The 17,243-nt window shown below is 47.6% G+C and overlaps 1 protein-coding gene across 5 annotated transcripts in view; it reads right to left on the reverse strand.

Moving 5' to 3' along the window:
* Window positions 1-17,243, reverse strand: part of mipol1 (mirror-image polydactyly 1) — an 80,421-nt gene that overhangs the window by 34,061 nt on the left and 29,117 nt on the right. For 3 of the 5 annotated variants that reach the window (XM_039603372.1, XM_039603371.1, XM_039603375.1), the window contains 9 exons: window positions 12,622-12,697; window positions 12,195-12,250; window positions 11,585-11,864; window positions 9,782-9,875; window positions 9,457-9,562; window positions 8,468-8,594; window positions 5,651-5,684; window positions 5,397-5,567; window positions 1,488-1,529 (listed from right to left, as the gene is read on the reverse strand). In XM_039603372.1, the coding sequence (XP_039459306.1) occupies window positions 1,488-1,529; window positions 5,397-5,567; window positions 5,651-5,684; window positions 8,468-8,594; window positions 9,457-9,562; window positions 9,782-9,875; window positions 11,585-11,864; window positions 12,195-12,250; window positions 12,622-12,697 (986 nt within the window). Of the gene's footprint in view, window positions 1-1,487; window positions 1,530-5,396; window positions 5,568-5,650; window positions 5,685-8,467; window positions 8,595-9,456; window positions 9,563-9,781; window positions 9,876-11,584; window positions 11,865-12,194; window positions 12,406-12,621; window positions 12,698-17,243 lie in introns of all 5 variants that reach the window. The other 2 variants (XM_039603373.1, XM_039603374.1) reach the window with 2 other exon arrangements.

A 17,243-nucleotide genomic window follows, 5' to 3' on the forward strand; every position in this document is an offset into this window, starting at 1 on the left:
TCGAAGCCCTCGAGGTCTGGGAGTTTAAAGCGAGACATCAAAAGAGGAACCAAACCCGGAGAGTCAATATGTGTCTTCTCCAGCCGGGCCAGAGGAGACGCTTCAAAAGAGCCGCCCGACTTATTAATCAGAATAATTTCCAAATGAGGTGAGGAGCAGGCGGGAGCGACGCCGCACTGACCTTTAACACGACGAGTTAAGGTCAACCGAAGAGGGAGGATGGGGGAGGAGGTAATAAAAGGAGCCCGCCCGAACCTTTACCACCAAAGAGGGGAGCGGTCTTTAATTAGCATGGAGGAGCAACAGGACAGGAGGTGGAGGTGGAGGTGAGAGAGGCACGGGGTGAGGAGGAGGGGAGGTGGAGGGGAGGGGGGTAAATGAAAGGAACTACTCTGACCTTTAACATGAGGAGTGGGGGGGCTCAGGATGTGGAGGTGAAGACGAGAGGAAACTTTAATTATCAGAAGGAGGAGCGCGGCGAGGAGTAAATGAAACGCTCCTCCTCTTCCATTGACCTTCAACATCCACACTGTAACTGTACCGACTGTGGATGTAACTGAGTACTTTACTCAAGTACTTCTGATATTGGTTTTACTCTTTTTACTGCACAGACCTGACAGACGGAGCCATCAAAGATCAGTAATCGATAATCGATAATCAATCAGACTGATGGAAAGTGGCCTGGATTTATCTCAGGGTTCGAAGGTCTCCTGTGAGTCGGTCTGGGTTCACGCATGGAAGCCCAGAGGTCACGTGTGCAGAGGACGGCCGTGAAGCGATGTCACTGCTGTGTTAACGAGTCCGTCTGTGTGGAAAGGTTTTGCGTGCGTTGTAACGTCTGGTTTCTGGTGTCGGCTGCGGCGGCTCTCTGGCCGCCTGGCGTTAATTTGCCGGCAGCTGCTGAGTTTGTGTGTGAAATTAAAAAGCTCTCCAGGCTCTAATCCCCGCGGAGCCCTCAGCCTAATTAACAGGCTTCAGCAGGAAAAACGACGGCGCTACATTAATAACAAAATTTAATCAGAAGAAGAAAACAGACGCAGGCAGAGCAGAAGAAACAGATTCTACTGAGACTCGACTGAAACAGAAACCTCACATCAACAAACAACAAGCTTTAATCAATGAAACCAAAACCCAACATTTCCATGTTTGTAAAGGACTGATTCACCTCCTAAAAAATTAATAACTGATCAACTTAAAAATGTAATTTCTTTCATTAAATTTAAAATAACAAGAAGATCAATAATCTATTTTATTCTGACTGATGATTAAAATGATTGATCACTTTGACACTTTAATGATGTCTCTTTCCTTGCTTCACACTTTGAACCTTTTAGTGTGAAAGGAGCTAGAAAAAAGAATACTTTAAGAGGTACAGGTACTGCAGTACTTTTACTGCATGGACTTTAAATTGGTGATTTTTCAAAAGTTAAAATAGTGTTATTGTAGACAAACATCCAAATATTGATCATGGGTGTGTGTGTGTTTACCTCGCTCGCCTGCTGCTCTCTCTCTTGTTCCAGGCATTTCCACTGCACGCAGACAGGGACAGGGTTAATCGGCAGTTACTGATCTGATCGGATCAATCATCAAACACACATTTTAACTCATATCTATAATCAGTCGTTCAGCGATTGATCCTAATCAATGAGCTGAGCTGAGCTGAGGGCACTTGACTCTTTCAGCAGTCCAAAGTGTAGAATCATGTTTTTACAGTTTCCTCATGTATTGATCCACTGACACACTGAAAACATGTGATCATTCGATCTGAACACCTCAGCTTCTGTCTGACTGATGGTGGAGTTTTTCAGCCCTGAGTGCTGCCTGCAGGCGTTTTAGGACAGAATCACAAGCCTTAGGGGTCACAGAGGTCAGAGGTCAGCACTTAGGCCAATCGGCTGAAAACAAAGGGGGAGTCACAGCGCAGCTGTCAGAGCAGCTCTGATTGGTCGTCACGGTTACGTAAGATTATGGTGTCCGAAAATCAGGAAACAGGTGAGAGGAAGCAGGCGAGACAGACACCTGAAACTCCGCCTCCAGTTGCAGGTGTTAAACAGAATCACAGACAGGTTTCATCATCACCATCACAATCATGACCATCACAACCACCATCAGTATGACCATAATCATTGTTTTTATTACATTCAAGTAAAAATCAGCCAGTTAAACTCAGATTTGTTGCGTTTGGGTGTAATCCGTCGGGCACAGCTGTCTCCAGCTGTTTCTGTCAGTAAGTGAGGAACGAAGGTCTGCCTGTGGAAATCACACCGCCTCAGTGTGAGGCAGCGCGGCAGCACCAGCTGAGCTTTAATAACGCTGTAATAATGTTCTAATAATGTTGTAATTACCTGATATTAGCTCAATAAGAAGCTGCAGCTTCCCTCTGAGAGGGAACGGAGCACACATTGACTGAGCGCGCTCAGGGACAACTTCCCTTCCCCTCCCTCTTTTCTAATATTTCCCAGAAGCCTCGGCTGCAGGGGGAGATAATCCCTGAGAGATGAGTAGAGGGAGCGAGGGATTGGTGAGCGGTGGCGGGGGGGGTGGATCCTCCAGCGTGGAGTACACCCTCTCTTCTTCTTCTCCTGCGAGGATTACAGCGGTATTTGAAACATATTTCAGCGTGGCGCTGCAGTAGAACGAGGGCGGGATTAAGGTGTTACCGTGGAGGGGTGGTGTTAACGCAGAGGGGCGGGGTGTTAAAAGATGGCAACACACTGATATTGTTGGGGGTTAGCGGCAGTAGGCCAGGTGATGCTGAAGTGATGCTGATACGGTGGCAAGTTTTGTGGGGTTAATGGAGGCGGAGTGGAGGTGTGAGAGGTTTAAGATGGCTCCGCATGGGGGCGGAGCCAGCAGAGGTGAAGGTTTGAAAGAGATCATAAACACTATTTGTGCAGAGCAGCCAGGAGAGGAAAACATGGAGTTGTGCAGGGAGACGCCATCACCTGCAGTTCCACTAGTGTCCACTAGGTGCTCTGACCCAACCTGTTCACATGTGTAAAAGATTCAAAGAAGAGCATGTAACGTGTCATCACAGCGCTGACATCAGCAATCAGATGTCAGGTGACTCAGTACGACACCTGCGCAAAAATGCTTTGTTGGTAACTGTCGTGTTGACAGAAGTACGAGCAGAGCCAGTCAGTTCCTGCATACAGATCAGGTGACACCTGGAGACTGTAAAAGTTACTCCCCCATCACAGGTGAAGCTGTGCTCCTATTGGTTGCTGAGTGCTGAACACCTGAACAGGTGCAGAGTTCTGGATCCTGTCAATACAGACACCTTCTTCTCCTCCAAAATTCACCACTTCCTTCCATCTTCATCAGGTCTCATCACTCCTCTGCTTTCCTGACGGCAGTTGCCATGGTTACTAGAGCTCAGCTGTTCTGCTGCAGGCCTGTTCCCATGGTGAGCACAGTCTGTCAGATGAACAGATAAAGATTTTTCTGATCTGCCAGCAAATCAGGAGGAGGGTGGAGCTTCTGAGCCCGCCACCCGCGCGCGGCATGCTGGGAGTGCCAATCCTGCTTTCCGAGCCCCCCTTCGATTGCCCCGCTCTCTCTCTGTCATCCCTCCATCAGTCAGACACCCCCCCCCCAACAGAGAGCAGTTTGCAGTTTATGAGTCTGGGTGCATTGTGGGTAATAAATCTCTGTGGGTCCTGTAATAAACTCTGTGAACTGAGCGCCGATAATAATCACAGCCTGAGACCACAGGAACACGTTTTCAAAGTAAAAGTCCAAACTCTGAGGCCTGTAATCAGCCCCGAATCAGCTCTGATTGATTATTTACCAAGTCTGACTCAGACTGGCAAATCTGAACGAAAGCCTCTGAAACTGATGCAACATCATCTACGCACAGGCGGCTCGCCGTCAGAGCTAGGTTCAAAGGTCACAGCGAGAAGATGAGGAGGAGTTTCTGTGCTTGCTCTGACATCATGAGAACGATTTATTAAAGACCCCGCCCCCATAGGGACTGATTGGTCAATGTCAATAACAGCAGAGATCGCCTGTAAAACAATGTTCCCGCCATTTGGCCCCCATGACTTCAAAAGACTGTACACAATGATGGCTGAAGCAGCCAATCAGGAAACGTGACAAAAAATGATCACTAGTTGATGAATGTGTGTGTAAGGCAGAGTGTGTGTGTGTGTGTGTGTACGGATGTTAACATCTTTGTGGGGACCAAAAATTGGAGGATTACTATACCTTTGGGGACCAAAATCCCGGCCCCCACGAGTTTCAAGACATTATTGAGACTCAAAATGTGGTTTTAGTGTCAGGGTTACAGTTAGATTACGGTCAGGGTTAGGCTTTCATTTTTGATGGTTAGGGTGAATGGCTAGGGAAAGCATTATGTCAATGAGATGTCCCCACAAGGATATAAATACACAAACAAGTGTGTGTGTGTGTGTGTGTGTGTGTGTGTGTGTGTGTGTGTGTGTGTGTGTGTGTGTGTGTGTGTGTAAGAAAGAGATAGAGAGTGTGACTCTGCCCAGCTGTTGCCTGATGTTAACCTCCACACCAGGAGGAGAGGAGATGTCACCCAGGTGAGAACAGGAGTGTGTAGTGTGAGGAGGGAAAACACCGGCAGTCTACCTGTGTGCCTCATTTTAATATCAGTGTGTCCATCAGCGTTGGTCTGTAAGCAAATCCCAAGCGCGCGCACACACACACACACACACACACACACAGGTGAGTAAACAGCAGGTGTTCAGCAAACAGCGTGTCGGCTCGTCTCCGTCTGCTGTCAATATTTGTGTGTCTCTGTTTTCACCGCATTCTAAATATTCACGTTCTCATTCAAACTCAAATATTTGAGGTCTGAGCGCCGTAACCCAGGCGACACTCCACCGGGTTAAACACGCCGCTTAGCAACGCTGCTGTCAGAACATGATGACACAGAGAAACCTGCAGCTCGCGTTTGTCACATGACTGCTCTTAAGAGTCTGTTCTTATTAATAACCTGGGATTTCTCGTGAAGACCCTCACAGTGCACTCAGGATCATCACGCCAGTCTGGATGACCGGCCGAACCAGAACCCGGTCCAGTCCGGCCCGAGGCACTAAAATCCTGCGTTTGCTGACTCTGTTGTGGTCACGTGGTTTAGTTCAACAGCTCGAATCGTATAAACGTTCAAGGAGGGAATCCCGGACGCTGTAGCTCCACTCTGGTCTGTAGCCCACCTGTAACAACACACACCCGCGCTAACAGAGTCTTACTTTACGTCTGCTTGTGTCCACTCACAGCGGAGGAGTCGATCGATAACTGCCGTTCTCCTGAGAAATCGTCTGTGAGCAGCCAGACCTTCATCTCTGATCAATAAATCTGATCCGTGAATGGATGACAAACACAGGTGTTCGCCCACTCTCTCGGAGCGCACAGGTAAACAGACTCACCTTGGCGGTAGAGCCGTCCCTCTCCTCCATCACGGCCTTCATCTCCTGAGCTGTGATGTCACTTCGCCGTTGCCGTGCCAACCAAAGATGCTGGACCAGAACTGAGCCGAACTGCTCGATTTCCTGGACGGAGTCGGCGTCACTGATGCGCCGCAGGAGCTCATCCACATCCTAAAACGCACACGGAAGGAAACCGATCAGAACATCAGACAGCCACGAGAACCTGCGGTCATCAACATGCCACCACTGTTTACCTGATCGCCATCGTCCAGGTGGAAGCACTCTGACCTGACAACACACAGATGGACACACATTAGACTAACCGTCGCTCACGGTCTTAGCAGCAGGTGAAGGCCGGAGCTGCTTTGAACAGGTGAGCTAAACATTTTTAGCAGATTTGAGTTTTAATTTTAGTTTAAGAGAAAAAAACTGAGCATCAGTGTTTTTGGTCTCTCTGGCCGCCATTAGAGGCGAGTCAAAGCTCGCTGGTTTCTATCATGATGAGAAAAGTTCAGATGCCTCTAAACACACCGTCATACAGCAGCTGTGAAACTAACAGGTGGAGCAGGAGGAGCACCTGCTCAGGTAACGGGTGGAGGGACAGAACGGCAGGAAGGCTGTCAGATAAACGAGAGGAGCTTCTTCTGTTGGACTAAAGTGGAGACGGCAGGACAACAACGCTGTCCCAGAACACGGAACATCTGGAAACAGCTGCAGATGATCCTGAACACACCCGTTCATCCTCAGAAGACCACCTGAGTCGCTCACCTGACTAACTTCATCAGGGTTCGAGGGGGTGTGTTCATCCAAGCCACCACCCTAAACCTTAACAAGTAGTTTTAATGTAACACGTAGTTACTTATTTGGTTAATGAGTTAATGATCTGCTTCTACATTTGTTTAGTTTTTAGCTTTTGGTTCCTAAGCTGGAAATCCGACCCTGCAGGACTCTAAAGTGGGAACGCTCTCTGTCGCCTTATGTTCCTGCAGCTGGAGCGCCGCCGCACAGAGGACAGAGGACAGCGTTGGTGGAGAAGCCACAAGATCCAAAGTTTTATTGTGACAGCCGGACCGATGAGGCCCGGCAGAGCTCATTGGTCCTGCAGGGTTCTCGGGGTCAGAGTTCAGTGGACCCTGGGTGTCAGCCTCCTGAAGCTGGATGTTTCTGGTTCTCTGAACACGAAAAGGTTTCGGGGCGCTCTGCGTCCATCTCTGAAACACAATACTTCCTTTTCTCTGCCCCTCTCTATGAAATGTGACTTCGGTGTTCAGGTGGTCCCGAGTTCATTTCTGTGCGGTGAGTCTTAAATAAAACAGCATGTGAGGATCAGGTGAGGGGGCTGGAGCGGCCTGTAATCGGGCCCTGTAAGGCTGGCGGCCCCCGTGTTTTCTGCCGCTGACCAAATTAAAGCCGCCGCAGCCTGTGAGATGACCCGAGCTCCTGCAGCTGGGCAGTAATTTGGTCCTCGCTCCCCGAAGCCCACCTGAAACCTGCTGTCTTCTTTGTGAGGCTGCGAGGGCGTGGGTCGGGCGGAGCTTCATGCTCGCTCTCAGCCTGACGGTGGACGTGCAGCTGGTAACTAGCTGATCTGCGCTCTCCTCCTGGGAAGCTCTTTCATTTAGCCGGCTGCTGTTTTCTGTAATAAACTGTAATAAGGTGGCCGAGCCGCTCGCTCCGCGGGGAGCAGCAGGTAATGAAAGACTGGCCGCCTCCAATAAAGCTCCTCTAACACCCTGCTTACAGCCCATCGAGCCCGGCTCAGCTCGGCTCGGCTCGCTCCCCATCATTAACACTCCCACATAGCTCGCCTCGACAGAAACACCCCACCGCCGCCGCCATTAGTAGGATCAGATGAGAAAGAGAATTCATCACTTCACAGAATATTTCAGAGAAACGTCCCAGACGTCTGAGAGACGTCTGAGAGAGGCCTGCTTCCAACCTGAGGGTCAGGACCTGGAGTCCATCTTTCATCCACAGGTTCAGGGACCGCGCCTGTTTCACGTCAAATCGATCAGACGGCGGTCAGGTCAGTGAGCGCCGTCTGAGGCCTCAGCCTCAGCCCAGTTCTGTTTCACAGCACCATAATCACATTATTCATGCGCACACACACACACGCACACACAGGTTGAGGCCGCCTCCTCCATCAGGAAAACACACACACACACACACACACACACACACACCCTGAGTCCTGACAGATGGAACATGCTCCTCCATATTCTGTCCCTCATAAAAAGGATTGTGGCCTCCAATATCAATTACCCTCTCATCATGGGGGGGAGGAGGTGGGGGCGAGGGAGGACGGGGGAGCAGGATGAGGGGCGTATTATCTCTAATTAGATTTTCTGCTCTATTTGGCTGCTCCTCCAAGAGGACGAGAGCTCATTTCACAGCCCTTAACAGGGCTGAGGAGGTGCATAATGAGGAGGAGGAGGAGCAGCAGGTTGCTCCTCCGTCAGCACAGTAAACATGTTTCACATGTAAATAAAAGAACAAACAGATTCTCCTGAGAGGAGACGACAGCCGCTCTGTTTATGCAACAAACAGAGCCGACACAAACCTCGCAACATCCACGGTTCCTCTTATTAATCATTACAGAACCTCCGCGTTATTGATCGCTGTGATCAGAACAGCCAGAACTCTGTCTGCCTCCACCGCCAGACCCCAAACATCCCGACACATCCGCTTCAGCACCACCCGAGGTGGAGGCCTCTTATCTACACATGTGGCTTTAGCCAGGGCGTCAGGCCGTCCACAGGGTTCTGCTCTTAGTTCTCAAGAGTTGTACTGTAATTCTACAGGGTTCTACTATTGGTCTACTGTTGGCCCTAAGAGTTCTACTGTCAGTCCTTTCGGGTTTTATTTTCGGTCCTCAGTGTTCAACTGTTGGAACTCAGAATTCAATTATTCTATTGTTCTATTGCTGGCCTTTGGAGTTCTAATGTTGGCCCTCGTAGTTCTACTGTCAGTCCACGGGGTTCTACTGTTGGCCCTTTAACTTTAGAGCTGCTTAAAGCTCTTCTCAGGTGATAACGGACTTTAATCAATTGACAGGAAATGATGAAACTTACTCAGCCCCCTGCTGCAGTCGATGCAAACGAAGCAAAGCCTCGTCTCTCTCCTCATTGGCCAGCAGGAGTCGTGACATCAGAGCCTGATCTCTGTCCTTCTGAGCTGCCAGCACCTCCTCCAACACCGCTGAGGAGACAAGGAGGAGGAGGACAGGACAAGTTTGAGGATAAATTTCAGTAAAAACAGAATTTTTTTTTCAGTTTCTCTCCAGACTGATGGACCAATGAGAGCAGAGCTCATGATTACCACGCCGTGTGTGTGTTCAGGGGTAATAACACAGAGATGACCACAGTACTTCTGAGACTTGGTGCACACAAAATTAAAGTGGAGACTCTGTTGGTTATTAAAGTGCACCAGTTCTCTGAGTGGGAAGCTTTTTACTCTGGACAGGTCTTCTCTCTCTGTATTTTTATATTCCATCTCTTTACTGGGAATGATGGAACTACACCATCAGTTCTTTCAGCTGCTGAAAACATACATGACATACAGAACATAGAACAGACAGGCGGCGGGACTGTGCGTGACGATTTCATTTAACGACCACAGAGGGCGCTGATGAAAAAATGACCGAACAAAAAGTTTATATTGTGATCTGTGGTGGAGGGAGAGCTGTGTTACTGTGATGATCCTACCAGATTACACACACACACACACACACACACACACACACACACACACACACACACACACACACACACACACACACACACACACACACACACACACAGCTCAGTTAAATCAACATCACATGTGAGTGTGATTGCTGGTTAAACACACACAAACACACACTGTTCTGTTAAACTAACAGCTGCCACATTAACTGTCATCTCATTACCACTGCTGTTGTTTTAATTAGCGCATGCAGTCGTGTGTGTGTGCGCGTGTGTTAAACAGTGTGCATGGAAAATATTCAAATATTTAAGAAGTCGAGTTTGGATCCGATCTGATTACGAGGAGAGTAAACTGTGACACTCTCCCTCCTCCTCACCTGCAGGTCTCTCCCAGTCTCGGGCCTCCCTCTGTTCCTCCCTAAGCTCCTCCTCCACCTCCCTCCTATGCAGCTCCTTCTCCTTCTGAACCAGCTGCTGCTGCAGCTGAAACACAAACACACAAACACCTCCTGCTGCTGCTGGACACCATATATATGAGGTGACTACAACTCCCAGCAAAAAACATCCAGTCAGTGAGGTTCAGACCCAGTCATGAGACCAGAGTAATGTAAGGGGTTAGAACACGTGTGTGTGTGTGTGTGTGTGTGTGTGTGTGTGTGTGTGTGTGTGTGTGTGTGTGTGTGTGTGTGTGTGTGTGTGTACCTTGTTGTTGACCTGTCTCAGGGCGTCGAGCTCCTTCAGTAATAGCGAGATGTTTTTGTCTCGGTCGCTGCTCGGAGGCCGGGCTGATGCAGAGCTGCAGCACAGAGATGATGTCATCAGTGACAACCAATCACAGATTAAAGAGTTGCAGGTCACGGAGATGTTTGTTTCTCAGCGTACGTTTCTGTGTGTGTGTGTGTTAATGGTGTCCCCTCCAGCGTGTGGGATTGGACGACTGAAAGCTTCAGCGGCGCACACAGAGCTCTGAGACATCACTCTCAGGTACCTGCTGTTGCACACCATATTAGCATATCTGTAACGGGACTCGTTAACATGTTTTAAATGTGCTGCTCTGAAGGTGGGCTAGTATTTTGCACACTGTGAGAACATTAACTAAAAACAGAGAAGTGTTACACATTTATCGGCAGCATGTCCAGCGGTGTACATCCAAAACAGATGGCGGCGGCGCTTCGCTGCAGTTTCGGTTCAGTGAGATTGAGTGGATTTCGTCACTGTGGCCAGGCCAGCGGCTGGAGCGTACGAGCAGGTCGTCTCTGTGTGGATTAGAGACTCATGACTGCAGCAGCTCAGAGAAGATGAGACGCTCTGTGGAGAAATCTGCTTTGTTTCCTGTTTCCACTTCCTCTGGAGCGGTGCGCCCGTCACAGTGACGGTGAGTTCAGTGACAGTGGGCGGGTAAATAATGCATCTGTCCTCCTCCTGCAGGTTTGTAATAAAGCAGATCTCCTGCGGATGGATGCTGAGCTCCACCTGAGCCGTCACGTTCATCCACAGAGATGACACGCGGTCCAGAAAGCACGCCGCCTCTCACTGGACTGAATTACCACGCTGTCTCACTTTAAGCACGCTTAAATGGATGGATTGGCGGGCTGCATGTGAGCAGGTACATCTGTGCACCATCAGCTCATCACCTGCAGATCTTTTGGTTTATCTGGAACCTTTGGTTGACCGACACCGAGGACAGTGTCAAACCGAGCGGCTGTTTTTTACCGTTCTCGTGGTTGGAAGTTCCTCAGCAGCCGCCCGCCGCTCAGCGAGGCTCTGATTGGTCAGGCCTCAGCGTTTCATTAGTGTTTCACCTGTGTGTAGTGAGGTCAGGTGTTTTAACGGGAGGTCACGGCCTCACTTTATCAGATGTGAGGCTGCGAGCTGCAGCAGGTTTAATAAGCAGCGGCTGATGTTCGCCTCTAATTCTCTCATATTACCTTAAAGGTCAGGCTGCGTCGTGGCTTCGTAATAAAGCGGGTAAATAAGACGCTGAGTGTGGCTCACTGTGTCTTCTGTAATTGACTGTTTCTGACTTTATAACATCAGCTGCTTCTAATCAAGCTGCTGCTTTTACTATCTTTCTATTTCGGTCTCGCTCCCACTAATCAAATCAAATCTAAATTTAATAGCTCACATTTCAAACAGTGATGCAATTCAAAGTGCTCCACAAATTTATTTCAAAATGCATCAAAAGACAAAAGAAGCAGGAAAAATGACAGAATCTAAAGAAAGCAGAGCAAGTTTAATGAAAAGCAATAAACTTTTTAATAAAGCTCACTGTGTGGGGGCTCTAAACATATCACATTAATCTGTTCAAAAAGCACCAAGAATACGGCAGCATGGAGGCTCCAATATCGGCCACGTTATTACTGAAACGTGTAATAATCTATAGCTCGGATATATCTGAACAACTTCTCACAACTCCAGCGCTAAAAACCTGAAACTTTTCCACCAGACTGTCTCCAGAGCAGTTGGCTGTTCTAACATCTCATCGTCGGCACTGCTCCCACTCACCTGTCCACAGCGGTCACCAGGTGTCTGCCGAGGGAGGGGCTAGCAGGATCTCCGGATGCACCACTTTCATCTGCAGTATCTCCGCAGCTCTTTGCCCGAGGAGAAAGACCTCTGCTGGCCGAAAGGTCCACTTCCATCTCTCCTGTACCTCCCAGTCGCCTGGAGGATAGCGGGGACACAGACTTCCTGCAGGATGGAGGTGACACAGGAGAGGCGGACCCTCTGTAGGATGGAGGTGGAGGGGAGCAGGAGGTCGACGGCTCCTGCAGGTGCTGTGGAACTGAAAAGACAGGTAAGAAGTCATTTGCAGGTGAATATTTTACATTTCCTGATCAAAGAGTTCAGGAACCAAAGAGCCCCGTGATCATGATCAGTTTGTGCTGCTGAAGGTCCGACATTCAGCAGCGTCTGGCTCACATCTTTAAATACGAATTAACCCAGAGCATGACGGGACTTCATTTTGGCTCTAACCCTCCCATCAATAACACGCTGTGAAGCCCACATGGGTCACATTCATCGCACTCCAGTTCGAAATGCATGAAAAGTGTAAAATAAACACTTAACAACGTATCTGAGGTAAAACTGTACCTACGATGGGGGTGGATGTTACCTCGAGGCCACGTGTGGTGGTCGTAGTTCAGGTCGGGGCTCAGGCTGATCTCTGATCTGTGAACATCAGGAACAACATGAGGTGACTTTCGCTGACCTCTGAACAGCAGCAGCATGCGCGATACGGACACGATCAATGAGTCATCCCAGGGACAGCTCAGAGACTGAGAGGCCAAGATGTTGGAGAATGAATGTGGAGGATGAAGGTGGAGCTGCAGACAGGAGAAGCAGAGGAAGAGTTCAGAGGTTCACAAGGATCGTGGATGTAGGAGGAGGACATGCAGAGGGCTAGAGTGACAGAGGAGGATGCTGGGATAGGAGGAGATGGAGGCAGATGATCAGCTGTTGGTGAAACCACACATTCAGCTGCAGCTAATCTCCAACTTTACCTCCACCCTCACCCATAGTCTGACAGGTACTGCACTCACCCGTTGGAGCTGATGAGCTGGGTTATGGTAAGTCCAGGAAGACGCTGTCGCAGCTCCACGTTCACTCTGGGATTAGCTGGAAAAAAGGAAATGACAGCTAAAGCAGACAGAAACTAAACACCCCTTGTCCGATCACCCACCTGTGCAAGCACCCGCCTGTCCGATCAACCTGTGCGAACACCCGTTTGTCCGATCACTAGGGATAGGTATCGTGTAGAGATGGACCGATCCGATATTACATATCGGTATCGGTCCGATACTGACGTAAATTACTGGCTCGGATATCGGAGAGAAATAAAAAATGTAATCAGATCCATTAAATATAAAAAAAACCCACCTCACAAAACTTGCTACACGCGTAACTCGGCTCATAACCGTAGCAGGTCGGAGCAGTGTGCTCAGGTGATAGAGCGGCTGTGTGTATTTGTAGCCTCGCTACCAAACCAGCATTTCATCTCCGAGGAAGTTATCCCCGAGAGAAGTAAAGCAAGTGTGTAAGTTCATCTCTGAATGTTTGTAAAGCGTTCCCATGTTAAGCTTAACAACCGATATATGGAGCGACTGCCTCTCTCTCTCTCCCTCTCCTGCTGCTACTTCAATCATGAAACTGATCAATGATCAGCTGATCAGCTCTCTTCTTTGTGTTTGGCCCACTTTGCACCAGAAAGAGGAAACCAGCGGCTGAACAACAGCAGCACGTTTAAGCTTGATAAGCTGTTGTTAGAATGTATTTAATATTACTTTCTACACCAGGATCCTTTTCTACGTAGCTGACGGCTGGTAACTGTGCAGGGGCGGATCTAGCAAAGTGTAGCCAGGGGGCCGATAGGGCATGAACAGGGAAAAGGGGCACAAAGACATACTTTTCTTTCTTATTCTCATTTAAAATGTCGAGCTTTTAATAAATAATTATCTGAATCTTACACCCAAAGTTTTAATCTGATGTAAAATGTATAGAAGTCCATTACTGTATATAATAACTGTTAAGTCTAATATACCCTAGTAAGCTATAGTACTTTTTCCTTTGGGAAGGTACCATCTGTGCAGTCTGCAGTTCTGTTGAAGAAAGATGTTGAATCTATTTAATTATTCTTGAAAAATAATTTATTTCTGTGCATTTTTTTCACACTGCATCAAATTAAAGTTGATTACATCGATTAAGCATCATGAGGTGGAGGGTGGGGGGTGGTTCCCTATTTTTTTTTTTTTTTGGGAGTTTGCAACCCTATTAGTTAGGTTGCTTAATATTTCTGCTAAGTACTCTTTAAAATACCAGAATAGGGAGGATGGAGCAGGTTTAAGTTTATTAGATTGATCAGTGTTGCTGAACTATGAAATATTTTGAGCGCAGTGTATTATTTTTTGTTTGTTTGTTTGTTTACATACAGGTATAACAGAATAGCTTTAGTGTTGTTGTTTATTTAAACTTGAGTATGAACTTATACAAAATGCAGCAAGATATTAAAAAAACAGTTTTATTGATTAAAAAACACAATATATCAGATTCATATCGGTATCGGCAGATATCCAAATTTATGATATCGGTATCGGTATCGGACATAAAAAAGTGGTATCGTGCCATCTCTAGTATTGTTTAGGTTTTATCCGATACCGGTGCCAAACCGGTACTTTTGAAACGGTGCCAGTGCTTAAATAGTGCTCGAACTGCTGCTTGAAGAATGGAGAACACAAACTTTGTCCAAAAACCTCATGTTTTTATTTTTAGCAATCTCTTTTTTTCTGCAAAATGATACCGAAGTTAGCCTTTTCTGTTGAAACTCTGGGTCCAATGACAGGCACCACACCCGCAGTAGATGTGCTCGGTGTGAGGTCTTGCAGCAAGCTATCAAATACGGCGCATTTCTCGGCTTTTAAAAAAACGCTATGCGTCGCCAGGTGTTTCATCAGATTCGAGGTGTTACCTCCTTTGCACAGTATCACCTTAAAGCACTTGTTGCAGGCTGCTGAGTTTGCATCTTTTGTTGTGTGTATCTTTTGCCTGTCCGATCACCCGCCTGTGCGAATACCCGCCTGTCCGATCACCCTGTGCAAACACCCGCCTGTCCGATCACCCTGTGCAAACACCCGTCTGTCCGATCACTCGCCTGTGCGAACACCCGCCTGTCCGATCACCCTGTGCAAACACCCGTCTGTCCGATCACCCGCCTGTGTGAACACCCGTCTAATGAATTACTCTCAGCTGTAAACACACAATGTCAAGTCTCTCTCTCTAACCATCTGTCATGTCTCCTGCCCTCTCTCTCTCTCTTTCCGCCTATGTCATGTCCCGCCCTCTCTCTGTCTCTCGCTCGCTGTCATGTCCCTCGCCCACTCTCTCTCTCTCTCCGTCTGTCATGTCCCTCACCCTCTTCTCTCTTTCTGTCCGTCTATCATGTCTCCCGCCCCGTCACCCTCTCTCTCCTCGTCTGTCATGTCCCTCGTCCTCTCTCTCTCGCCCACAGACCCCTCACGGACCACCTGACCCATCCACGACCCCATACTGGGCCCACAGAGGAACAAGGAGAAGCAAGAAGCAGACGGGAGGATGGTGGCAGGATGTTCTTTCTGTGAGCCTCTGCAGACTGATCAGACTTACAGCAGAACCAAGAAGGGACTGAAGCTTTCCACTCTGATGGGTACTGATTAGGCCCTTCGTGACCTCTGACCAACCCCAATTCAATTCAATTCAATTTTATTTATATAGCGCCAAATCACAACAGCAGTCGACTCAAGGCGCTTTATATTGTACAGTAGATCGTACAATAATAGATACAGAGAAAAACCCAACAATCATATGACCCCTATGAGCAAGCACTTTGGCGACAGTGGGAAGGAAAACTCCCTTTAACAGGAAGAAACCTCCGGCAGAACCAGGCTCAGGGGGGCGGGGCCATCTGCTGTGATTGGTTGGGGTGAGAGAAGGAAGACAGGATAAAGACATGCTGTGGAAGAGAGACAGAGATTAATAACAGATATGATTCAATGCAGAGAGGTCTGTTAACACATAGTGAGTGAGAAAGGTGACTGGAAGGGAAAAACTCAATGCATCATGGGAATCCCCGGCAGCCTACACCTATTGCAGCATAACTAAGGGAGGATTCAGGGTCACCTGGTCCAGCCCTAACTATATGCTTTACCAAAAAGGAAAGTTTTAAGCCTAATCTTGAAAGTAGAGATAGTGTCTGTCTCCTGAATCCAAACTGGAAGCTGGTTCCACAGAAGAGGGGCCTGAAAACTGAAGGCTCTGCCTCCCATTCTACTTTTAAATACTCTAGGAACAACAAGTAGGCCTGCAGTGTGAGAGCGAAGTGCTCTAATAGGGTGATATGGTACTACAAGGTCATTAAGATAAGATGGGGCCTGATTATTTAAGACCTTGTATGTGAGGAGCAGGATTTTGAATTCTGGATTGAACAGGAAGCCAAAACAGGAGAAATATGCTCTCTCTTTCTAGTCCCTGTCACGACTCTTGCTGCAGCATTTTGGATTAGCTGAAGACTTTTCAGCGAGTTTTTAGGACATCCTGATAATAAAGAATTACAGTAGTCCAGCCTGGAAGTAATAAATGCATGAACTAGTTTTTCAGTATCACTCTGAGACAGGATATTTCTAATTTTAGAGATGTTGCGCAAATGGAAGAAAGCAGTCTTACATATTTGTTTAATATGTGCGTTGAAGGACATGTCCTGGTCAAAAATGACTCCAAGGTTCCTCACAGCATTACTGGAGGCCAAGGTAATGCCATCCAGAGTAAGAATCTGCTTAGATACCATATTTCTAAGATTTTCAGGGCCGAGTACAATAACCTCAGTTTGATCTGAATTAAGAAGCAGAAAGTTAGCGGCCATCCAGGTCTTTATGTCTTTAAGACATTCCTGCAGTTTAACTAATTGGTGTGTGATACCTGGCTTCATGGATAGATAGAGCTGCGTGTCATCTGCATAGCAGTGAAAATTTATGCTATGTCTTCTAATGATGCTGCCTAAGGAAGCATGTATAATGTAAATAGAATTGGTCCTAGCACTGAACCCTGTGGAACTCCATAATTGACCTTAGTGGGTGAAGAGGACTCTCCATTTACATGTACAAATTGGAGTCTATTAGATAGATATGATACAAACCACTGCAGTGCAGTACCTGTAATACCTACAGCATGTTCTAATCGCTCTAATAGGATATTATGATCAACAGTATCGAACGCTGCACTGAGGTCTAGCAGGACAAGCACAGAGATGAGTCCACTGTCAGAGGCCATAAGAAGATCATTTGTAACCTTCACTAAAGCTGTTTCTGTGCTGTGATGAGCTCTGAAACCTGACTGAAACTCTTCAAATAAGCCATTCCTCTGCAGATGATCTGTTAGCTGTTTGACAACTACTCTTTCAAGGATGTTTGATATGAAAGGAAGGTTGGAGATTGGCCTATAATTAGCTAAGACAGCTGGGTCTAGAGATGCTTTTTAAGTAAAGGTTTAACTACAGCCAGCTTGAAGGCCTGTGGTACATAGCTGATTATTAGAGATAGGTTGATCATATTTAAGATCGAAGAATTAATTAATGGCAGGACTTCTTTGAGCAGTTTTGTAGGAATGGGGTCTAAAAGACACGTTGATGGTTTGGAGG

Source organism: Oreochromis aureus, linkage group 19 (genome assembly GCF_013358895.1).
Source record: "Oreochromis aureus strain Israel breed Guangdong linkage group 19, ZZ_aureus, whole genome shotgun sequence".
Lineage (NCBI taxonomy): Eukaryota > Metazoa > Chordata > Actinopteri > Cichliformes > Cichlidae > Oreochromis > Oreochromis aureus.